The following is a 23,351-nucleotide window of genomic DNA, read 5'->3' on the forward strand; positions in this document are numbered from 1 at the left end:
TGTCAAAGGATATATGACTTAATAAAACTATTAGACTTATTTCTCTTAACATCTGTTTACGAGTAGTATTAGAATTGAGATGCTTTTGAAACTCTACTAATTGATACGTTACGTGAATTAAGGTTTTTATATTCATGGAAATAGTGTTTCCCTTTATACATTCCCAAAATTTTTAATAAACCACATGAGGGATGCATATATGAATATACCACCATACCTTATTCTCTTTTTTGATGCTTTTTTCTTACAAAAGAAAATTCAAATTTGAAGTGTCTTTAGTAAAACTTGGGATATTCTACATTTCTACAAGTTAAGCCGAAAATGAGACAGACCAGATTTTAACAAGCAGCAAAAATGAAACGTTGTAATTTGTAAAGAAAAGGAACCTTAAAAGAACAGTTAATCTATATTATTATTTTTGAAGTACATTTTGTCTTATGCCCTTGAAGTTTTTGTTATTTAATTTGTTTTATTTACAACATTAACCCCTAACTATTTTCCTAAAATAACAATCCTGAAAACTCATTTAATGGAACTATTTAAATCGACCTAATTTGATACATTTATTTTCATAAATAGCCTGACAACATCTATATATTTCGATTTTTCCAAAAACAACTCTATGCATTAAGTTTTTAGTCCCATAAAAATCTCCAAACCTATTTTAATAGATCTTTAGAGACTGTATGATCTCTTAAATTTAAAAATTCGGTTAGAAACACGGATCGTTAAATTATCTGGTTTTGAAACACAGATTAAATCTTCCTTTAATTATTTGGTTAATACCACTAATATAAAAATATTAGACATATTAAATTAGGGTAATTTAACTAAAATTTTGTAAAACAATTAAATCATTGGTAAAATTGTGACTTAATCCGACGATAGCTTATAAATTACATATTTATGTATTTTTTCCCTATTATTGTTCTAATAATTGACAATCCAAACAAAAATATTATTTAATTAAACAAAACAAACTAAATATAAAAAAAAATAAAAAAAAATTATAATGTTATTATTTTTTTAAAAAATTGTCCTGCGGTGTACCGCGGTTTAAAAATCTAGTTGTTCCAAAAATCACTTGCCAATATAATCAATTAAACCATATGTCGGTTATTACCAATGATATAATATTGTTTCAAAAGTAAAATATTATTTTTGGAATACTATTGCTGCTTGTTTGAAAAGCCAAATATATTGTGATAATTGGTGTGGAAATCAATTTTACAACGAGTGTAAGCACAATGGAAATCTGAATTCTTGACTAAAAAAGATTGACGTTCTAAGTGTATATACAATAGGCAAATTGAATATTCCTTTCATTCAAATGCACACTTTATTCAAAAATGTCATTATTATACATGGTGTCAACGGTTATTACCATTTACCAATACAATATGTAAGATAGTTAGGTACTATATATTTATCATTAGTAAATACCTAGTAGACTCTCTCCTCCTCCAAACGAGTAAATCAAATTATATATAATTTTTGTTCAAATATCAAATCATATACTTAACGTTTCTTTAAATTGAGTACAGTATAGTGGAAGTTGAGATGATAATAATCTATACAAACTTTTAACACACCACACTAAAAGGTGAAAAAAGTTTTCTTACTTTCTTTGACTGTAAATTAATGGACATGAGACCTCTCTTGAATTTTTCTTCAGTAATTCCAGAAAGGTTCAAGATCAACCGGTCCAGTGGAGGAAGACGGATCTTCTTGAGTATCAAACAGTCTCTTACCGAATTCAAAATCCGATGAAATATCAGTGTTCATGTCTGTCGAAACTCCGGTTTCTTGTGAGACACTCATCGTTTTGTGGCTCTGTCTTCTGTTGTTCTCAATCATAGCGTGTAGCACTGAGTGTTCCTGCGCGAGAATCGGGCTATGTAGTAGATTCGTGGAAACCTGGAGGGACTGAGTTTGATAGAGTGGGATCCTATGGAAAATGTCGGTTTGGATCGAGTTAAGAGCAGGGCTACTGAAGCAATTGAGTGTTGTGGTTCCTTGGTTTTGATCCGTTTGGTTGGAGAAGCAGGGCACGTAGACAGGTTCTGTTTTGGTTTTATCGTTGTAAGGCGAAGAATCGGTTAAAGAGGGCAAAAGCGTAGGGTTAAAGTCAGTTCCAAGGGAACCGATTCGGATTAGACTTGAAATAGGGATCTTCTTCCCTCCTGCACTCTTCTGAAAAACCCTACAAATCACCCATTCATTCTGCAAACAAAAAGCAAAATTAGTAAACAAAAGCAAAACAGAGGAGAAACAGAGGATTTTAGATAGGGAAAACAGAGTAATTGTTGGGTGGTTTTTAGGGTTAACCTTTGCGGTTTTGGGCAAGTTATGGGCGGAGAATTTTCCTTCAAGCCTGTACTCATGCATCACCCAGTTGGTTTTCTGACCTTTAGGAGCTCTTCCTCTATAGAAAACAAGTGTCTTCTTCATCCCAACAAGCGATTTGCCTCGGTATATCTCCTTATCCTTCCCGGTCGCCTTCCAATAACCGGCTTCAGTTGCTCGGTTAGTCCTTAAACCGGTCGGATACTTTCTGTCTCTCACACAGAAAAAATACCATTCTTTCTCACCAATTTTAGCCATCCCTGTATACCAAAATAAGACCCCAAAAATTAATCTTTCCACAACATAAGATCTCAAGAAGAAGACTCGTTTCGATTCAGACAAAGAATGTTAAAAAACTTGGTATGGTGTTGATCTTGAAAACATACATGGTAACTCCCATGGCTCCGATTTGTTTAAATCAACTTCACCAATAGCTTTAGCTGAGAAGCTGATGTCAAGAACCTTCTTATGGAGATAGTGAGTTATGAGTTCTTCATCTGTTGGATGAAATCTGAACCCTGGAGGTAAATCCATCTGCTCTTCCTCCTTCTGAAACCCACAAAAAGTCTCCATCGTTTCTCCCCCAACTCAAGAAAACCTTAAACCCTTAGAAATAAAACAACAACAAGTTGATAATTCAAAATAAAAAAAACTTAAATATACGTTTCTTGATATTGATCTTGAAACGGTTTTGATGAAGAGATATATGGATTTAGAGAATACTATGTATGATATATTTTTTATAAATAGAGATTGAAAAAAAGATGAACAGAGAAGTTAGGGAGAAAGGTTAGGAAGATGAAGAGGAGGAAAAATATAAAGGGAAAAAAGCCAAATGAAACTATAAAGATTGAAACTTTGAAGGAGTGGAGAAAAACAATATTTCAATATTTCATTTTCTTAATTATAGGAAAATTACGTCAAAACGAAAATTTTGTTTTTTTTAATAAGAATTTGAAAGAAAAGGAAAAAAAATGTATTTCCCCATTTTTTTGTGTGATGAGAAAGATACGTAGTGTGTAACGCAACTTGGGTAGGTTGTTTTAGCACTTTCCCCTTTTACAAAACTTTTTCTGAGCTTTTCTAAATATTCGTAAGAAATAATTTAATTTGAAAAAATAAATGATCAGACCTTGAGAAAAAAAACAGTTTTTGAATCGCTATAGGAACTAGAAAATTATATATATTTGCGTATTTACAAGAGAACGGATAATTATGATTATTTGAATCTAACGCATTAAACATGGTTACTATAATTGTACTGAAAAATACAAAGAATGATCTACAACCTTATTACGTCAGTTAAGTATTACAATGAATATATAATGACATGAATGCCTTAGAAAAATAAGTTACAGAGAAATAACTACAGTAAAACCTCTATAAATTAATACTCTATAAATTAATAAACACTATAAATTAATAAATTTTGCTAGTCCCAAGTCGGAACAGTGTAAAAAATAATAAAATTCGATAAGATAATAAGATAATAAATTTTTTGAAATCCCTATATAAAATATGGTCCCAATAATATCATAAATTAATAATCATGTAAAATTACATACATATATATATATATGCTGATATAGTAAAATATGTTTCTCTTAAACCTCATATCCATAAAACAATTGTTATATTGTATCTTTAAAATATAATGATATAAAATATTCTATAACATTCCATAAAGCACGTCAAATTTTTTAAAGTTTTCAATTTCTAAATATGCATCATTTACATTTGGATAGATTGATAGACTATTAAAATACGATAATTGATATTCTTATTCATAAATTTGAATATTTATGTCATGTATATAAGTAAATTTGTCTACAATATTTGTAATTCATTGTCAAAAATATTTTTTAATTATTTCAAATTCAATTTCAATAACATAAAATTTACAACATCCAAAATTTTAATCTTATTCTGCAAAAATTGTCTCAATTCATTATTTTAAAAAATTGAGCAATTAAAAATATACCTATAAATTAATAATTATTAATTTACACTATAAAATAATAATTATTAATTTATTGATAAATTAATATCACTATAAATTAATAAAATGTCTTAGTCCTAACATTATTAATTTATAGAGGTTTTACTGTATATGGTTTTGAATTCTTCTTTTTTTGGTTTTGAATATTTCTGGTGGAAACAGTTTCTGTTTAGTGACTATCTAAATAGTAAATACTTTGGTGTTCATGCATGCTTTCGATATATATTTCATAAAGAAAGTGGAAATTGCGTAACTAAATCCCAAAGTTTAATTATGATATGCAATGTCATCTTTCTTTATTCGTTTGTGAAGAATGATGGAACATACTTTAAAATATTAACCTATGCTGACGTCAAAATATATATATATATATCTTAAACTTTTCTCGTATAGACATTTCATTTTATAAACTTTTTTCATTTCTCTATAATAGATATTTTTTAAAAATTAGATAAATAAATTATCTTTGTATATTTGTATTCAGTAACCATATCTAACCACTTTTATGAGATCGAACAAATTACAAATTATAAACTAGAAAGTCGTCCGTGCTTGTTAAGCAAATAAGAATACTAAAAAGTTGAAATTTAGATGACTCGGTACCAATTTAATATGTAAGATAGTAATGTTTAGCAATAAATATAATTTAACTTTATAACACTCTTTCCAAAAGAAGAATCAAGAAGGCATGATTGACAAATGATGTCTCTGCTAGTACTTTTATTGGTTCTTTATTCGTCAAAGTTTTATTACGATTATATAAAAAAAGAACAAACACTTCGAAAAGGTCAAAGAAATACATAGAGCTTTCTATTTTGAAGAGTGAAGTGGGTTCGGTGTATTTCTAACACATTTTGATTTTGGTACCATCAATTTTTAGCATTTATTTAGGACTGGAAAAGCTGTTCAGAGTGGATGTTCGCCTAGATTCCAGTTGTTATATCTTTTTTTTTGCATGTAGCTGTCTGTTTATGTTCCAAAAAATATGACGGATTCCATAACTTAGTATGAAGATATATTTTTCTATGAAAATTGTATCAACCATTTTATTTTCATTAACTTACTGAAGTCATTATTCATGTATTCTACTATAATATATCTATTGTAATTTAAATTCAATATTTTAACATTACGATGATTGTGACATAATGCCAAAAATCGATAAATTGAGTATTTTTGAAGTAAAAATACTAATTTTAATTAGTGAGTACTTTTATCCGATAAAATTGTAGTTACATTGTTCACAGATAATTAATACGAACTAACTAGTCCTAGTAAAAGATGATGATATGGTAGAATCTGTTTTAAGTTGGTTATTAAACCATTAAATGTTGCATCTGAACTAATATCTAAATTAGTAGACAAAATAAATTTATGAGTGGTCCCTTTTTCAGGTTCGGATAGAGAATACAAGAAAATGAAACCATGGAAAAAATAATTTATGTTTGTAAGGAAATGGAATTGAAAAAAAATCCAAATGCAACACCGTTTTGTCCATGATGGAAAGAAAGGACCAGTCAAATGTATAAATATTTTTCTTAAAAAATAATAAAATAAAGCATTTCTTTTTATTTTCATTTTGATTGTAATAAAATTGGTTGATAAGAAAATAATTTGGAAAATATAACGCACAAAGTTTTAGGCAGCACCATTTCATATTTTCCATTTGTTATAATTATGCATGTAGAAATTAGGTTTCTGACAATGAATTTGTTTCAAAGGAGAAACAAATTCAATAAAGAACTCTTTTTAAGATCGAATCAAAGTTAAAAAAAGTAAAAGAATTGAAATCTCTTGAGGAACAAGTAAGAGTTTGGCTAAAAAACTAGGGTTATTGTATTAAGTGTTGGATAATGTTACAAGAAGAGGATATCCTTTTATTTATATAAATGCATTGATTACAAGATAAATATATTTTCTTAAAATATTCGATTAAAGATATGGTAAATTTACTCTTTTGATGATCAGGTCGGACTCAGTGGCGATCTCGGAAGTCGGTCAAGTAACTTTGCTGGATTTCTGCTTACAGGCCCATTTAAATGGTTAAAAAAGAAGAATTCCCCGATTTAGCTGATATGCAAAATTACTTAGTTTACTTTTGGTTTAAGTCGGAATGTCGGGATGCTAAATCCCTCACCAACAATACATATATTAAAATTAAGTAGAATATAATAAGCACGAGAAATATTTTCATTTATCATCTTTGGCATAGTTGAGTTTTACCAAACAATTAAGATTGTCGTACAGTATACATTTCATCATCCCGTGATTTTTTTCTTTTATCTCCAATAACAATTACAAATAGAAAGAAATCTCTATTGGTACGAGTAGTTATTAATGTGCTAATATTATCAATTTCGTCATCTAATCCATTTCTTTCACACTTAACGTTTCCTTCAAACGGCCTATAAACAGTTTACATAAGACTCAAGAGGAGTTTAGCCAAGTATGTATGATATTGATATGTTAAAAGTTTTAAACAATATTCTTTTAGCAACGTAGGTATATGAAATGTGAGAATTCTATATAACATCTTTTAAATTTATTAGATTCACTTAACGATAAGTGTGAGTTTTGTAAACTTTAAAAGTAGTATATAAACTTTCTTGAACCACTATCAAAATTTGGATTAGATAAGTCTTATTCAAATATTGCGGGATGCTTCTATGATCACAATTCCTAACGATTTGGTGACTCCCACATTTATAGAAATAAGTTTTTATATCAAACGAAGATTGAGGAAAATGGCGGGACAGCGCATATTACATTTTTTTATTGTTCTATTAATATACTCAAAAGTAGCACCTTTTCATGCAATGAAATTACAAAATGCATAAGTTGGCGCCTCACGTCTATTAATTAAACACTAGCTATAGATAATAAAAAATGGATCTCACGTATTGACCTAAATCACAAAAAAAGAAAGAAAAAATAAATAAAAAAGTTAGAAGAATATAGCATATTCTCTACAACTTGTTTCATGTTCATTTGTTTGCTCTTTAGTTTAGCCAAATCAGAGTGACACACTGACACTGCATTTACCACAATTACGTATCTAAACATAGTAAAAAGAAAGATCATCTACGCTTCTAAGCTCTGATAATAACATTATACGCACTCACTTAGACTTCTGCACCTGACCTAGTGGCTGAAGAAGGATCAAAACTCGTAATATCACCCTAGCTAGTTATATACTATACTAGTATATTTTATGCAATAGACATTTATTTTCTGTTTTAGAAAATCCCGCCTAATTAAAGAACTAGACGACTAGTATGCACAAAATGTCAAACAAGTCGATAATATTTTCAATTGATAAAAAAATATTTTTATAAAATTAAATATGGTCGGCTAATAAAATTAAAATTCTGCTTATAGAAGATGTTGCAAATTAGGTGGTAAGAAAGCTACGAATATTTCTCTTTAAGGAAATTATCCAGTAAGACAAGACCACGTATCAATATGAACGATTGCAAAGACCTTCTGGTCTCTTCGCTAATCGTAAGCCTTTGATTTTGTATTATAGTCAAATTAAATTTTATAATATACCACGTCATTTTTATTTCCTAATACCAGAAATTTAGGCGAATGGCCAAGTGTCTACATGTTGAAGAGACGATGAAGATTAAAACCAACCAGCTTATGAATAGCTTAATTAAAACCCGAGCAGAGTTGGCCAGATTATATATATTTTTATGTACGTGCTTCCAACTCAAATCGGTATATTTGTGTTTAATGGCATATATATTTTCTGTTCTTTAGTTTTGCAAATTATAGAACAATATACAAATTAAACTGTTTAATCGGTATATTTGTGTTTAATGGCATATAAAGTATCATCAATTGTTTTTTCACTGTACGTAGTAGGTTTCCTAATTTTTTTTTTAAAAAACTAAATTATTCAGTGTTATGTAAGCCAGTGAGCGTCATAGTTATCGTGTTAGCAATTTGGTTAATGATAGCGATAACACAAACATAGAGCCCCCTGTCTCATTTGTTTAAATACTCGGATAAAACAAGCATAATTGTTAGTTTATCAGAAGACGATGAGAAAAATGCATAATTGTAACATGTGATACAGTGCTAGGCCTAAAAACCAAATCAATGGTGCTAGCTTTTTTGGTGATTACTTATTTTGACCCATTTTCATATGTTGGGCTCCGAACTGTGGGGTTCAATAAAAGTGTGATCATACTTGGGCGCGCAAATGGTCAATCATAAATACTACTACATATGTAAAATAGCACAAAGCATTATAAAAAAACTGTTTTTAAAAATTTTTTTTTTGTAACATATGAATTTGAGTTAGTGTTAGCATGTTATAAACCCAGATTCAAACTCGACGATCGACAATGATGTACGTCTATAAGTTGTAGACGATTTACTATATCACTAGATTAGGACCCGTGCTAGAGCACGGATTGAAATTCTTTTTATTTATATTATAATTTTTATATAAAATATAATTTATGTGATTGTTTTTAAAAGTTGTTGTGAATAAAACATTATACAATAAAATCATATGTTAAATATGAGGACTTGAAATATTTTTGAGATTTCTTATGATTGTTCCGTGGATTAGCCTAAATTTTTTGAAATTTATCAAATCAATCATAATAAACATTATTTTTGTTATTTTGATTAGTTTCTAGTATAATCGAAAATCACTCTTAATCCACCGAAGAATGATTAAATTTTGAGATTTTGTTGCCTATATATAGTTAATTAAATATTCTGTAGAGCTTTTTTTTTTTTGAATATCCTTTTTAATTAAGAAGATCTGAAATCGAGATATAACTAATGGTTACAATCCATATAACCTATCAAATAATCAAATAATTAATCTTATAACCCATATTATTTAGTCTACAAAAGAAGGTTGTGTACTTCCGTTTTATTATACAGAGGATTATATGTTGGGTTTTACGTGTATTTGTAAAATTATTGAGTTGCTACTCGGTTCTTGTAAGATTTCAATTCCAACCCCAACACAATCGATTCTTGATAAATCAGTTTCAATCAAAAAGTGCATTATTCGCAAAAAAAAAATCCCAATGATATATAAATACTGGGATTTTTACACAAAATGCCATTTATTGAGCCAAATCTTTTGTTTTTACCATTTGTCTGAATAATTTTCAGATTTGCTATTTTTGCCATTTTTAAATATGAAATATTTCAGAGTTTTTTTTCATAAAAAATATACTTGGTAACATAATTTAACTATACTCTAAAAAAACTGTAACCTAGTAAACCCAAACATCATGTGTAAATTAGATATAAAAATGTGGCAAATCAACGAAGGTATTTGGAAAGTCCCACATCCCACAAATACCATCACAAAAAGTCCTTTCCAAGTAATAAACTCTATAAATACTTTAAATTGTATTTTGATGATAAATATTTGCTTACCATAGCTTCCGCTCTGTATTCTCTCTGCTTTCTTAGTTTCCTTTTTCAATCTTTTTTTCCCCTTTTGGTTCTCGTTTTACAACCGATGCAAACCCCCTCAATCAACCAGATCCAACCTCACTGCCGACGGAAATCAAGTCCCCTTGTCTCTTTAATCATCGATCCGGAATGCAATCACCTCTGCAGATTTCTCTTCCCCAATGTCACCCGAGCCTTGGCAAGGGGAGACGGAGGCGACGGTTAGTGAGGAATCCTCCAGAGAAATGATTTTTCTCCGCTTTTGGGCTACCATCTTGAACACATACCATTCCCTGAGCTTGGCAGCTCTGTATCTGCTTTCACCGGAGACGCAGAATTTCCCTTCACTCTCCCTGGTCAGCCGCTGTATGTATCATCTCTTCCGATTTATCACAGCACTTTTCCTGTGGATGAACATCAAAACAAAGATCGGCATGTTAGCTTTACAGAAGGATTTGCCCAAATTCCAAAAGCCCAGGTTCTATCTATCTAACCCTCTATTATCCTGTCGACTTTGTCTAGAATTTGTGGCTTTACTCGGTGTTCGAAGACTGCATCAGAGAACCCATTTAGATAGGCTGTCTTGGATGTATAAAGGGTATGTTAGAACTATGGTGTTTGCTCTGCTCTTGACTTGGTCGGGTGAATCCCGAAACTGGTTTTATCAAAGGGGTGTCAACCCCCATCACCCACCATATTTCCTGAAGCTCAGGTCTGTTGATTCATGTTCTGTGTATTGCCGATCACAATCTTTGTGTGGAATTCTTGATCACCATCTCCATGGCAGAGAGGATCCACCTGATTTGTCACGGTCTTACACGTATTCCTTGCACCTGCTAATCACTTCATTGGTAAGCTCTACTGCTCACAACACAATACAATCAACCTCTCGCTCGAAGCTCAAGCATGGTTTCTATCTATCAATATCTTACCGGCTTCATAACGTGTGTGGAATTCTTGATCACCATTTTCATGGCAGAGAGGATCCACCACTTATGATACGCATTTACACATGCTGCTTACGAACCCTGGTTTTAGCTCCAATGATGAACTCTACCTCGCCTAAACTTTTGAAGTCTTATGGCACCGCAGCTCTGATGACACAATACCGAGGAGGTGATTTTGGTCTTAGAGGTTTCTCAATCAACAATCACCCCTCGACAATTCCGACCAATTGCTTTAAACACCGCCGCCTCAAGAAGCCCAATATCTTCACCTCCATCACCACCCGGACTTTTGTCCCCCAACTCCTTGCTCTGGCCTTGCTTCCGCTAGTGCTCTTCACCCAGGCGAGCTTTTTGGCTCTACCTACCATTTCAACGGCACAATGTCTCTTGACTGTGACCAACTTGTCATCTGTCGAACTCATCGACGACGACCATTCTTGCAACCTTGATGCCGCATGTACCCATCTGCTCCATAGCATTTGTTTCATAGCTATCATGGATCCTTGCTTGATGTTCTATTTTTTTTTATTTATGCTTATGGTTTTGGGGAAAACCTTTGTATGTTACTTTTTAAACTTTGGGATTTTATATCCTCTTCTTTGTATTGTTTCTGTCTGATTGAATTGAAACAACCGTTTGTCCAAAAAAAAAAAAAAGAAAGGCAGCACATGAAAATCTCGAGAAAAAAAGAAAAGGTTAACACTCCTTGAAACAAAACCAAAACTGATTCATTAATTAGATCCCAAAACTGAAAGTTTTGAACCAAAGCCTTCTCGTTGAGTTTCCACGTGCCATTTCCCCGTACCAATTTTTTTAATGATGCTGGTGCTGGTGACAGAAACTTAGGTACCAAAAGGTTGTTCTTGAGACTTGTCCTTGTTGTCTTCTTTTTCAGTGTTGGTGTCTAGTTTCTTAGTGTATTCTTCGATTTTTCTGATCTGGGTCTTCATGGTGTCAACATCTTTAGACTCCATAGCTTTCTTGATGCTGGAAATGTAAAACCTCAAGTCCATGATCACATGGTTATTCTTCATGATTCGTTTCTCAGCATCTGCTATGACGCAGTGGGCTTGCAAAGTTGCAGTCTCAAGATCAGCTGGAACATTGGTGGTGGAGTAAAAACAGCCTTGGTGGTAAGGCTGAAAGAAGGAGAAAAACAAAAACAAAATTGGGTGAATATCTTGAAAAATATTATAAAAAGTAGCTAGTATTCCTCTCACCGAGGCAAAAAATGAATATATGATACGCATATCATTCCACAAAATCACATCCCTAATTGTTGACAAAAAAAAAAAAATCGCATGCCTAAATATAATATTATCACCCATCACTTCGCTATAAAGAACATTATTCAACATGCATGTATAAACGTAGAGAGAGACCAACTAACCTTGTTCAGAGACTCAGAGTTCGAAGACCTTGAATCTGAATCCTTCTTAACGCAGCAGCAGCCATCTCGACGACGAGTTTTTTTTGTTTTTTTCTTTGTTCTTAGGGGTTTTAGGGCACAACACTGAATCGAGAGGAAGTTTTTATAAAAAGCCCAAAAACAAAAGTTATACGAAATATATACTTTTTTGAGTATAGTTTAAAAAATCATTGAGTTACGAAGAGCAATCCCATTGGAGCAACTTGTTTAGAAACTCTTGATTAAAAATAATAAAAAGTTTAGACTCCAAATTCTCCAGCTGAAGATGTCGTTCTTATTAGTGCATGGTTAAACACTAGCACAGACCCAATTGTGGGTAATGAACAAAAAGGATCCGCTTTTCTTTTTGGAAAAGAATTGCTACATATTTTTCAAATAGCTCCTCTGTTGTAGGCTTATCAACACGGAATTGGAACCATTGCAAGCAAAGATGGCAAAAGAAAAAAGAGAAGGTTGCCACTAAGTCATCAAAGCGAAAGGGGGAGAAGGTTGCCACTAATTAAGACAACAATTGAAAAAAGAGAGACGAATTCTCGATCAAGTCTCGAGAACCTGTGGACGCTAAAAGAGAAAGTCATAGCGGAGCGAAATAAACTATCAAGGGATGGAAGTGCTTAGAAGTCTTCTTGCGAAAACAAAACAACTTTAAATGAAAGAAGAAACCTTGATCAAGAATGTTCTAATCTTGAAATGCAATAAAGTTTTCACATTTGTGTCTTTAAACTTAAGTTGTATGACATCTCCCCATCTGTGTTTTTTTTTAAATTGTATCATCTCCCAATATCACTTTGTTGTTAATTATGTTTCACGTTCTGCATAATTAATAGTATTATCTTTTAACTCACGTCTCTCTGCCCTTCCTAACTAACCAAAGTCTCTTACTATAATTTATAAGTTGAACCATTAAATCCAAAACTTCCAAAACTGAAGTGAGACCCTAGTTCAGAGGATTGTGTGGACGTTGAAATTTAAGTGTGTGGTTAACTCCATTAAACATCTAAAGAAACTGAGATCAAATATGGAGAATAACTAGATTTGCAAACTTTGTCGCCATCTCATTAACCATCTAAATTCTATGCAAAAGTAAAAAACTGTCTGCATAAGCAAAGATCAAATCAAAATAAGTAAAGAGTCTCTTGTAAAAGAAACATCATATCCATCTGTCAAGAAAACTCGAATATATATTCGAAAGGAATATTTTAAGAGGATTTGATGTTTGCTTTTTTCATATACAGAGAATATACAATATTCTCTTTTTCTATATGTTTATAGATCGCAGGGCTAATTTCATAAAAATCTTTATCTCTTTCTCTACCTTTTTGTTTTTATTTTTTTGGTCAACACCTTTTTGTTTTATTTAAACCAAAGAGACTTCTTCTTCTTCTTCATTCTTCTTAAACTCTGTTTTTTTTTTAGAACCAAACATAAATCTCTCTGTTTCTTCTCATCGCTTCACATCAACTTTAACTTCAATCTTAAAAATCTTCTCTCTTTCACTACCTTTTTTTTAAATTTGAACCAAAGAAACTTCTTCTTCACGTCATCTTCATCTACTTCATGTCGTATCCTATTCCTAATTCACTCAATTCTTCATTAGATGAAGCATTTGATAACGCAATTGAAGAGATATTTGATAAGGCATTTGATGTTTTTTTTGATAACGCATTTGATAAGGCATTTGAAAAACTTCAAGAGGCAAACAATGCAAGAGAACGAACTCGTCGTCGCCGACGTCGAGCATATATAGAAAGAGGTCGTGAGGTAGGTTCATTATACTATTTTTTATCATTATTTAAGATGTTTATTCATATTTTCTAGCATTTTAAGTTGTACCATTTATAAGTTTCTACTATGTTTTTTTTTTGCTTAATGATGTTATTTATTATTTTTAATGAATTAAATTTAAATTATCACTATTAAGATTATGATTATTACTAATAATATCTACTGAATGATTTTATAATCGCAATTAATAATCACTAAATTTTTGTAAGATTTAATTTAATCTATACTAATAAAAAGTATGAGCTATAAGCTCCTAAGGCCGTCCACATAGGATTTTAAACAACCAATAGAAATTTGACATATCACTTATTAACATTTTATACAATTTTCAGAATTTTCTATATTAATAATTATTTTAAACAACCTACCATTCATTAACATTTTTTAAATTTACAAAATTTTTTAGAAAAAGGAAAATTTTAAGTTTATGAAAATCAAAGAACTAAGTACAATATCTCACATCGGCTAGAAATTTTTTAGACAATAGTTCAGAACCAGTATAAATAAGATTAATATGTTTCCAACAATGAATGAACAGGAAAGCTTGATTTATCATGCGTCCAAGTTTAAAAGTTTTATTTGGTTTGATCTGGTGTTTATTTGATCAAATTAAAACTTTAAACAGTTTCAAAAAAATATTATAATATTTAAAAATTTGAAAAGTTTAAATATTATAAATATTGAAACTTTTAAAAGTTCTTAGCTTTTAAAAAGTTTTTAAATATTATAAGTTTTAAATTTTAAAAGTTTAAAATATTATAAATATGGAAAATTTGTAAAAGGTTCAAATTTTATATTTCAAAACCTTTTCAAAGTTTAAAATATCATAAATATTGATGCAAAACATAAATTATCTTATTTATCTACATTTGTGCTTTTTATTTCTTATGAGCTGTAAAACATATTTTTGTGTATGATGTTATAGATGAGTGATATTCTTTCGTTAATTTTTTATTTTTGGGTCTAAGGAAGAAGGATTGACATCGCAAGACCTTAATTTGATGTTTGAGTCAAATTTTGAGGTTTAAAGAAGAAAGATGGACGACAAACACACATGTTTTATTAGCTATACATAGGCATGACCAGAGTTACAATTGTCACGGTTAAAGTTTATTAACCATCGGTTATGGTTAAAAAATTTTGTAACCTTAACCAGAACCGTTTAACAAACGGTTAAACGGTTAAACAGTTACGTTTAAATACGGTTACGGTTCAAGCGGTTACTGTTATATACGGTTACGGTTATTTGATAATATGATACGGTTGATATTATTTGATGATATAATATAATTAATATTATTTATTTATAATTAATATGTTCTTATATTGTACTCATATTTCTATATATCATATGATTCATATTAAATAAATAATTATTAGTATATTTTATTATGTTTTTAAAATATTATAAACCAAGTAAGGATTTTGGTTTGAGAAGTTTCTAAACGCGTGAATCTAAAACCAAATAAGTATATGGATAAAATTGTCAATAATTGGGTGCATGTGATAACTATGCTGGTAGCCATGAATTTTACAAATTTTATGAGAAAAGAAATGATTTTGTTCTTGGAGTTTGATGGGTTAACAAGTTGTGTGGTAATAAAAAAAAAAAAAGTTTTTTAGTGGAAGAATGTGAAAAAGTTGACGAGGAAGAAGAATAAAAAGAGTATAACGAAGAACCAAACGGTAAAAGTTATGATGACAATTAACACAAAATTTGACAATGAAAATGACAAGAAAGAATATGAAAAATAAAAAAACATTGAATAAAAAACACGAAAACATAAGTGGTAACGATCAATTAAATATGAAAACGAGTTAAATTCATGATTATAAAATTGTTTCGTTTTTCTTGTGGTCAAAGAAATGGTTTAGGATATGTGAGATCATCAGTTTGATTTGTCTCGCATGAACGTCAAGTTAAATTTATGATTTTTTTATCAGATTTGATTTTATAACATAAATAATTTTATATTTTAAAAAATTGTGCATATGAAATTTAATTTTTTCCTTAATACTAATTTTCATTTTTTTTATGAAATAATATTTTATTATCGTAATCAATCATATATAATTTTTATCAAAATATATCAAATAAACTCATGCTACACGTGGGTTCAAAACCTAGTAGGTATTAAAAGTTTAAAACTATTGATGAATATTTAACATAAAATATTAAAAATTATTTAACCTTGAATATATTAATACCATGTAGCTCCTAGTTTCTAGGCAATTGTTTTGGATCTAAATCCTGTGGGCCGCTTTTGGAGTATTTTGGACCATATTTTTACTTCTAAATCCAAAATTAAGCAAGAAAAAAAACTATGGGCTGCAGCTGCACACAATCTTTCTATTTTTATCAAAAAAAAGAAGAAGAAGCAGATAATGGATAATGCAAACAAACCAAATATATAATGAAATTACAGAAAAGGAAAACTAGTGTCTGACAATGTAACAAACATTTATTTTAAAAAACAAGCTATTCATAGCATTTTGTTTTTAAAAATTAATATTAACAAATTCATTTTCTTCTTCTTAAAAAAAAAAAAAAATAATTTTCACAAACTTGTTTAATCAACTAAACAGAAATTGGTAATTCTTTTTGTAATTAATATACATAGATCCAGTTACAACAATTATGCAAATATACACCATATATAGTGTTTGTATAAAAAGGCAAGTGGGGACACTATACAACGAGGAAAAGACTAATACACAGTCAGCTCCACGTTTTCATGCGACGCCTCTGACAATGATGTTCTTATCTTTCTTTCTTTTTTTACCCACAAGGAGGGAGTAGTAATTTTGATTTATTAGTGGATAATTTTTCTGATAAAAGCTTATCATGAAATCCTAGTAATTAGTGAACACCCTAATCCGGATCTTTAGTTTTTATTGACCAATGATAATGTCATTCAAATATATTGGTCAACAGTCGTTAATCAATCTGTTTGTGTGTGAGTTAATTATAGCACAAATCACGACATCAACGGTGAAAACAATATGGGAAATGGATAAAGTGATTAAAAAAAAAAAAAAAGGACCCACCCCTACGAACTTACCCAAGTTTCTGCATAAACTGTGTGTTGTTGTTGTTGTTCTTACATTGATATCGAGAGGTCAATAAAGTGATGAGCTTTTTGTGATTTCTCTCATTCAAAAATCTTGCTCTTTTATTTTTTATTTTTAAAAATAATCAGATTACAGAAACTCTGTTTTGAGTTTTTGTTTGCTTTCCCTTTTTGTAAACACAAGATTTTTGACATGGAAGCAATTACATCTCTTGGAACCAATCATGGGTTTTCTCCGTTTTCTCAGGAGAATACATCAAAAAAATCGAAACTTTATCCGGTTATGAGCCTTGATTTGAAGGAACAGCAACACCCCATGGCTTCACCAGATTTCACCAACCATACCCTTACTACTACTGCCTTCTCTTCTTCTTCTTCTTCTTCCTCTGTTGCTCCGGTAAGCAAAGAACAGAAAGAAAAAGAAAAAAAAAACATCTCTTTTTCGAATTTTGTGGTTTTATATATAGATTTCTGAATCGGATTTGTGTGTTTGAAATGGTTTAGTTTCAGGTGAAGAAGACATCATCAACTGGTACGAGTAGAGGAATGAGATGGTGGGAAAAGTCAACGAAACACCACATGTTAGAGATTCATTCTGCTAATCATCTTGTTGACTCTTTGTTAAACGCTGGTGATAGATTGGTTGTTCTTCATTTCTTCTCTCCTGCTTGTGGTGGCTGCAAATCTCTCCACCCTAAGGTATCAATTTACAACTAGTTTCAACTTTTTAATTTTGGTTTCTGAGATTTTCAGTATAATTGATGTGTTTTTGGTATTTTATATAAACAGGTCTGTCAATTGGCTGAATCAAACCCAGATGTGATATTTCTCAAAGTGAATCAAGAAGAGCTTAGGACAATGTGTCATGGCCTTAACATTCATGTGCTTCCTTTCTTTAAGTTTTATAGAGGCGCTGAGGGTAAAGTCTGTAGCTTTAGCTGCACTATTGCCACCGTAAGCAAAAAAAATACCTTTATAATCAAAAAGGCCATTTTGAAGTTTTCATATCATTTGGCGTTTTTTTTTGCTGATGATGCACTTTTTATGATTGGAATGTGCAGATCAGTAAGTTCAAGAAAGCTTTGGAAAAGCACGGGAGTGAAAGATGCAGCAGCCTCGGGCCAGCAAAGGGATTGGACGAGAAGGAACTGGCGGCTTTAGCATCGGTTGGGGAACTAAAAATGAATCTCAACCCCTTCAAACACTACCAAAGTAGCAGCAGCTTCGGTTATAAAACAGAGGAACAATATGAAAAAGTAATGCTATGAAGACATGATCGTTTCGTAAGGATTCTTGAGTTGTAGATATTGTTATGATTGGATTTGCATTTTAGGTTTTTTGGTTATTTTTAGTTTCAGCTCATCAGTCATTATAACTAGCAATGGTAATTTCAATTAGCCTCATAAGATTGAACCAATCTGTATTGAAATCTAAATATGTCTTATTTCTACAATTTAGTAACCTTATTACGACTTCAAAGTTTTCAATTCTATTACTTAATGTAAGAAGGAACATGCTTCTACACTGTTGATCTTCTCTGGATTAAGACCTTTACTCTGTTTCAATATAGTTTAATTATGAAAGAATCAATGTGTTAAGATCTAAAACAAAACAGAGAAAGATTTGGATGTCAAAGTTTTTGGCTTTACCTCAGCATCAATGATTGTAATCATATATGAATCAGATCTGATGATTATTTGAAATCCATCATTGGTAAAGCCTTTGCTAAAAACTTTGAATCAAACTTAAAAAAAAAGGTTTTTTGAAAGTAATGGAGAAATTTTGTGTAGAAGCATCAGAGAGATTCCCATTATAGACTATAGTCAACACAGATTTATTTCTGATGTCCCTGTCTTGTAATCGTCACTTGCAAAAACAACACAAACCCCAAACTTAATTACTAAACAACTCAAAACTTAAAAACTTTAGCTTGAAAAAACTATTGAAAAACGCATCTCAAGAACTTTGAACAACCAAATCCTATGTACTAGTCAATTCATATATGAAAACAAAAGAAGAAGATTATGAAGAAGAAACGGCGTTTAGTATCAGAGACCCAGGAATAGAGAGAAAGATAAGTTTAGGGTTTAGGATGCTCGCTCGGACTACTTTATAAAGAGGATTTTAAGGAGAGACCGTTATCTAGTGTATACTAAACTATTTATTGGTGTGTATAGGGTTTAAAATCAAATGGGGATGTAGCTCAGATGGTAGAGCGCTCGCTTAGCATGCGAGAGGTACGGGGATCGATACCCCGCATCTCCATCTTTTTTTTTTCCTTTCTAACCTGATTTTCAAATTTTACATTTATTTGCATAACCAGAAGTTCACAAATCTAGGATTTTGCAGTAAGTCAATCCATGTTTCCGTCCATCTTGTTTTCATTGTTGTGGAACTAATTGTTCAGCCTGAAGAGTGAAGGAAAAGCATCTCTCTTCTTTGACTCTTTAGGGAGGAATCGAGGCAGAGCTAGATTCAAGAGCCTCAACCAAATGGAGACAGAGAACCATGGTCCCCATAATGTTGAAAGATGGGATAATCAAAGCTCAAGTGCATGAACTTTACTATAATGTCGATCCCATACATAGGGAAAGATCCATGTATTAGTTCATGCAACAAATTTATTTGCAAGAACTTGTCTGACAATGTTTTTTTATAACGAGTGACAACGACACTATAGAACACAATACCCGCTATCGAAATGTTTCTAAAATCCTTGACATCTCTCTAATCTCAATTGTTTTAACTGTATTACAATTTTCAAACAAGATTACAGTATAGAAGAAGACGACTCTAGCCTCCTCGAGACTTCTTCTGAATGAGTCAAATCTTACTTTGGCGCCTCATTCTCTGATGATCGGATCCCTTCCTCGATACGCTACAACATTTGAAGAATACGGTTACAGTTTCTGTTTATAATTTAGAACTTTCAAATTTATTAATTTGCTGACTTCTTTACCTGAAGAAGATAGTTGTGAAGCCAATCTAGTGTCTGCGGGAATGTGGTGGCGGATATATTTACAACAGTCACTCCCTGATTTTCACAAATAAGAATTGTTAGAACCGTAAAAACCTGAAAAGGAATTAATGAGTGATGAAGGAGCAAACAAACCTGTGAGTTGAAGGAACAAAGGTAGTCTTCAATGGTCTTTAGGTTTGTAATTAGTCTGTCTTTCTCCTGCAACAAGAAAAGCCAAACATGTGTTCATACAACTTTCAAGATCAGTTTAGTGATCTTTTTTAAGCTTCAGGTTGTCTTAATACCTTAGATGTATATTTCTCTCCAGACGTACGGGAAGAGATCCACTCCTCTAACAAAGCCTGAGAAAATGAGATTAAGAAAACAAAGAATAGAGAAAGACTACTTACAAGTTATATAGCTTGAATCTTGAAATGAACAAACTTTGATTCACCTTATGGTCGAATTCAGACATCTTTAAAACAATAGATATGACTATTGGTTCAGGGCCAGATTTCGTCTTCCCACTTCCATCTGCAGATTTGCTTTTCTTTTCAGCATCTCTCGAACTTTCAGCTGCACACACAAAACAAAATAGAACTATAACAATCATAAAGAGGTAAATGCAAGAATTTTCACAAAAAAAAAAAGAAAAAAAGGATATGCTGTCGATTTTACATTGTGTAACTTTTTCTGACTGGTCCATAGCTTCAGTAGATGCCATGGCTTCATCCTGAGAATGTGGTTTCATAGTACTATTCTCGGTTTCTTTCGTGTCAGAAGAACCTGCCTCGGGATTTTTATCCGATGTTAAATCTCTTGAAGAGTTTGTTTCTGCGCTGCTGCTCTTCTCGGGATCATTTGATGGAGCTTTGTTCTCATCATTCATTAAGTATATGCTTGGATCTAAATGTCTTCCCTGTAATAATTTGGCCAAGATTAGAAAACAAGTGTAACAACCGGAATATAATCCAAACTTATGAAGCTTTCACAAACAATTTTACCTCAATTATAATTGGTTTCCCATCTTTCATTGCTTTCTTCAAATCACCACCAAGTCCTAAACAAACCACAAGACATTGAGGATTGTCAAAACACACACATACAAAACAAGAATAAAGAGTGTAACAATCCACAAACACAAAAGCAAAAGAATCATACAGCTTCCAACAGCAAAAGGAAGTACCTTTTCGAACAATTCTGCATTCTCTACAGAATTCAGTAATCAACTCTTCTGATGAGCCAAATTCTCGAGTCCATACAGGAGTTGATGTCAATGGAGCACTGAATTAAACAAGAATAAACATGTTTATGCAAAATGCACTAATCTATAGTCACTTGTGTAATCGAAGAACCATAATGTACATAAATTAAAAAGGAGAAAAGCGTACTCAGTTGCAGTTCGAAGCAGTTCATATACCATGTCAGTCTGTATAACAAAAAAAGAGCACATACGATTTTTCAAAAAAATCCACAAACAAATGAGAATGAACAGATGAAGAAATGGTTACTGAGAAGTTACCTGTAAGACGTTTGGCAAGTTAAGTCTCTGAGCAAGTTGTGTAGCTATAGTGGACTTGCCAACACAAGCTGTTCCACAAACAAGTATAACAAGAGGCCCTCTTTGATGATGAAATCTAAAACCCACAAAAAAAAAGTATAAAATCAAAAACATAAAACTTTGAGAAAAGATGATCGAGCAAAAAAAAAAAAAAAAACATAAACCCTATTACTTTGTCATCATATTGTAACGATTAATGTACTCTTCCCCATATCCACGTCGCTCCATTAGCTGAACAAAATTGAAATCATCTATCATCATCAGAATACTTTAAAACGTTCACAAGACAATTCTAATCAAAAGATGTGNAACCCACACCAAAAAATATAAAGTCAAAAACAAAAAACTTTGAGAAAAGATGATGGAACAATAAAAGCGTATTACTTTGTCATCATATTGTAACGATTAATGTACTCTTCCCCATAACCACGTCGCTCCATTAGCTGCAAAAAATTGAAATCATCTATCATCATCAGAATACTTTAAAACGTTCACAAGACACTTCTAATCAAAAGATGTAAAGTATGGTGACCTTAAACAAATTGGTTTCCAAATCAGACTGAGACCTGCAAAGACAAGTTAATGTCACAAACATATGCGAAAGTATGTAAATTTAAGTCGCTAATAAGACGAATTGGGGGGCATACATACACATCAAGAAGACTGTTGTCAATAAGAAGCTTCTTGAGCTCAAGAGAAATCTTTATAGCCTCATGATTTGGGATCTGAATTAAAAAAAAAAAACAAAAAATCAGCAAACATTGTAACCAAACCAACCAATGTGAGAATCAATTCAAGAAAAAGGGTTTTGGTGTGAAGATTGAACAAAACCTTAGTAACAGTTAACATTCTACAGACTAGGAAACGAGACAGAACATAGTAGTGATCTGCGTTGTCTCCAAGCCATACTTTCACCTACCAAAAAAAACAAAAAAAACACAATTTGTCTCGTCAATAAGAAAAAAAAAAATAAAAAACAGAACTTTGAAAGAAAGAGAAGGATTCAAAACCCCAAAAAAATCGAACCTTGACGAAATCGTATTTAGAAGAAGCGTTACGAGGAGAAGAAGGAACAGAAGAGAATGATCTGATGTTGATTTCTCTAGGTTCGTTTTCGCCGTTGTTTGTTCTTGAAGAACCAGAAGATGATTCCTCTCCTCTGTCCTCCTTCATCTTCAACTTTTCAATAACAAGTTTTTAAGAGTTCTATTATGAATCTCGATGATCTCTCTCCCTCTCTCTCTCTCTCTGATGATGATATCTGTTGATGTTCCCGACATCTGAATGAGAAAGGTTATTTTACTCTGTTTCTTTTTTTTTTTTTTCATAGTGATGAATTATGATAAGCCCATATTGAGAATTGAGTCCACGTTTATTTGGCCCAGCCCATGCCAATCGTTATGTCGCAAATAAACTTTTAGGGTTTGGGTTTAAATAAAGAGTTATGAGACTTAAACCCAAGATGTTGTTTAAGATCGATGATTAGCGTCATTGACACATGAATGATGATCTTCTAGAGATTTATATGTTAAGAAACCATCAATGAAAATATTTTTAGTCTATATATGGACCATTATATTGGTAGCCATTCTCTTTAAATAGTATGATTTCTTAATCAGAAGCTTAAAAGTTACTTCTTTATTTATGGTATTGACCTCACGCAACGCGGAAGAATTGAAGTAGCATCTGCAAAATAACAATAGTTTTTTTTTTCTTTCTCTGACGATAGTAATTAACTAATCAGATAGCAAAAGGAAAGACTAATTAATTAAACGACTTAGGGTTTGTGCCTCATTGGGAGAGGTAGACCAAAAAAAAAAAAAA

At 31.5% G+C, this 23,351-nt stretch overlaps 3 protein-coding genes and 1 non-coding gene across 5 annotated transcripts; 2 read left to right on the top strand and 2 right to left on the bottom strand.

Moving 5' to 3' along the window:
* Positions 1,473-3,198, bottom strand: LOC104726731 (NAC domain-containing protein 100). Its single transcript, XM_010445662.1, has 3 exons — positions 2,733-3,198; positions 2,329-2,606; positions 1,473-2,223 (listed from the first exon to the last, which is right to left on the bottom strand). Exons 1-3 carry the CDS (start codon positions 2,917-2,919, stop codon positions 1,672-1,674), a joined length of 1,017 nt encoding a protein of 338 aa, XP_010443964.1. The 5' UTR covers positions 2,920-3,198; the 3' UTR covers positions 1,473-1,671.
* On the top strand, positions 16,964-18,480 carry LOC104726732 (thioredoxin-like 1-2, chloroplastic). Its single transcript, XM_010445663.2, has 4 exons — positions 16,964-17,404; positions 17,512-17,706; positions 17,797-17,961; positions 18,069-18,480. The coding sequence occupies exons 1-4, from the start codon at positions 17,201-17,203 to the stop codon at positions 18,273-18,275; spliced, it is 771 nt and encodes a 256-aa protein (XP_010443965.1). The 5' UTR covers positions 16,964-17,200; the 3' UTR covers positions 18,276-18,480.
* Positions 19,200-19,272, top strand: TRNAA-AGC. Its single transcript has one exon. It is a non-coding gene; the product is annotated as a tRNA-Ala (tRNA).
* On the bottom strand, positions 19,611-22,810 carry LOC104726733. Of its 2 annotated transcripts, none has more exons than XM_010445664.2 (15): positions 22,554-22,810; positions 22,359-22,442; positions 22,179-22,252; positions 22,060-22,093; positions 21,700-21,758; positions 21,489-21,603; positions 21,358-21,395; positions 21,153-21,250; positions 20,971-21,026; positions 20,645-20,885; positions 20,421-20,542; positions 20,272-20,328; positions 20,120-20,185; positions 19,967-20,041; positions 19,611-19,885 (listed from the first exon to the last, which is right to left on the bottom strand). In XM_010445664.2, exons 1-15 carry the CDS (start codon positions 22,698-22,700, stop codon positions 19,838-19,840), a joined length of 1,314 nt encoding a protein of 437 aa, XP_010443966.1. In that variant the 5' UTR covers positions 22,701-22,810; the 3' UTR covers positions 19,611-19,837. The 2 variants fall into 2 exon arrangements, with proteins under 2 accessions (XP_010443966.1, XP_010443967.1); XM_010445665.2 differs by lacking the exon at positions 21,700-21,758 and adding an exon at positions 21,912-21,970.

The sequence above is a fragment of the Camelina sativa genome, chromosome 11 (genome assembly GCF_000633955.1).
Source record: "Camelina sativa cultivar DH55 chromosome 11, Cs, whole genome shotgun sequence".
In the NCBI taxonomy this organism is placed as follows: Eukaryota; Viridiplantae; Streptophyta; class Magnoliopsida; order Brassicales; family Brassicaceae; genus Camelina; species Camelina sativa.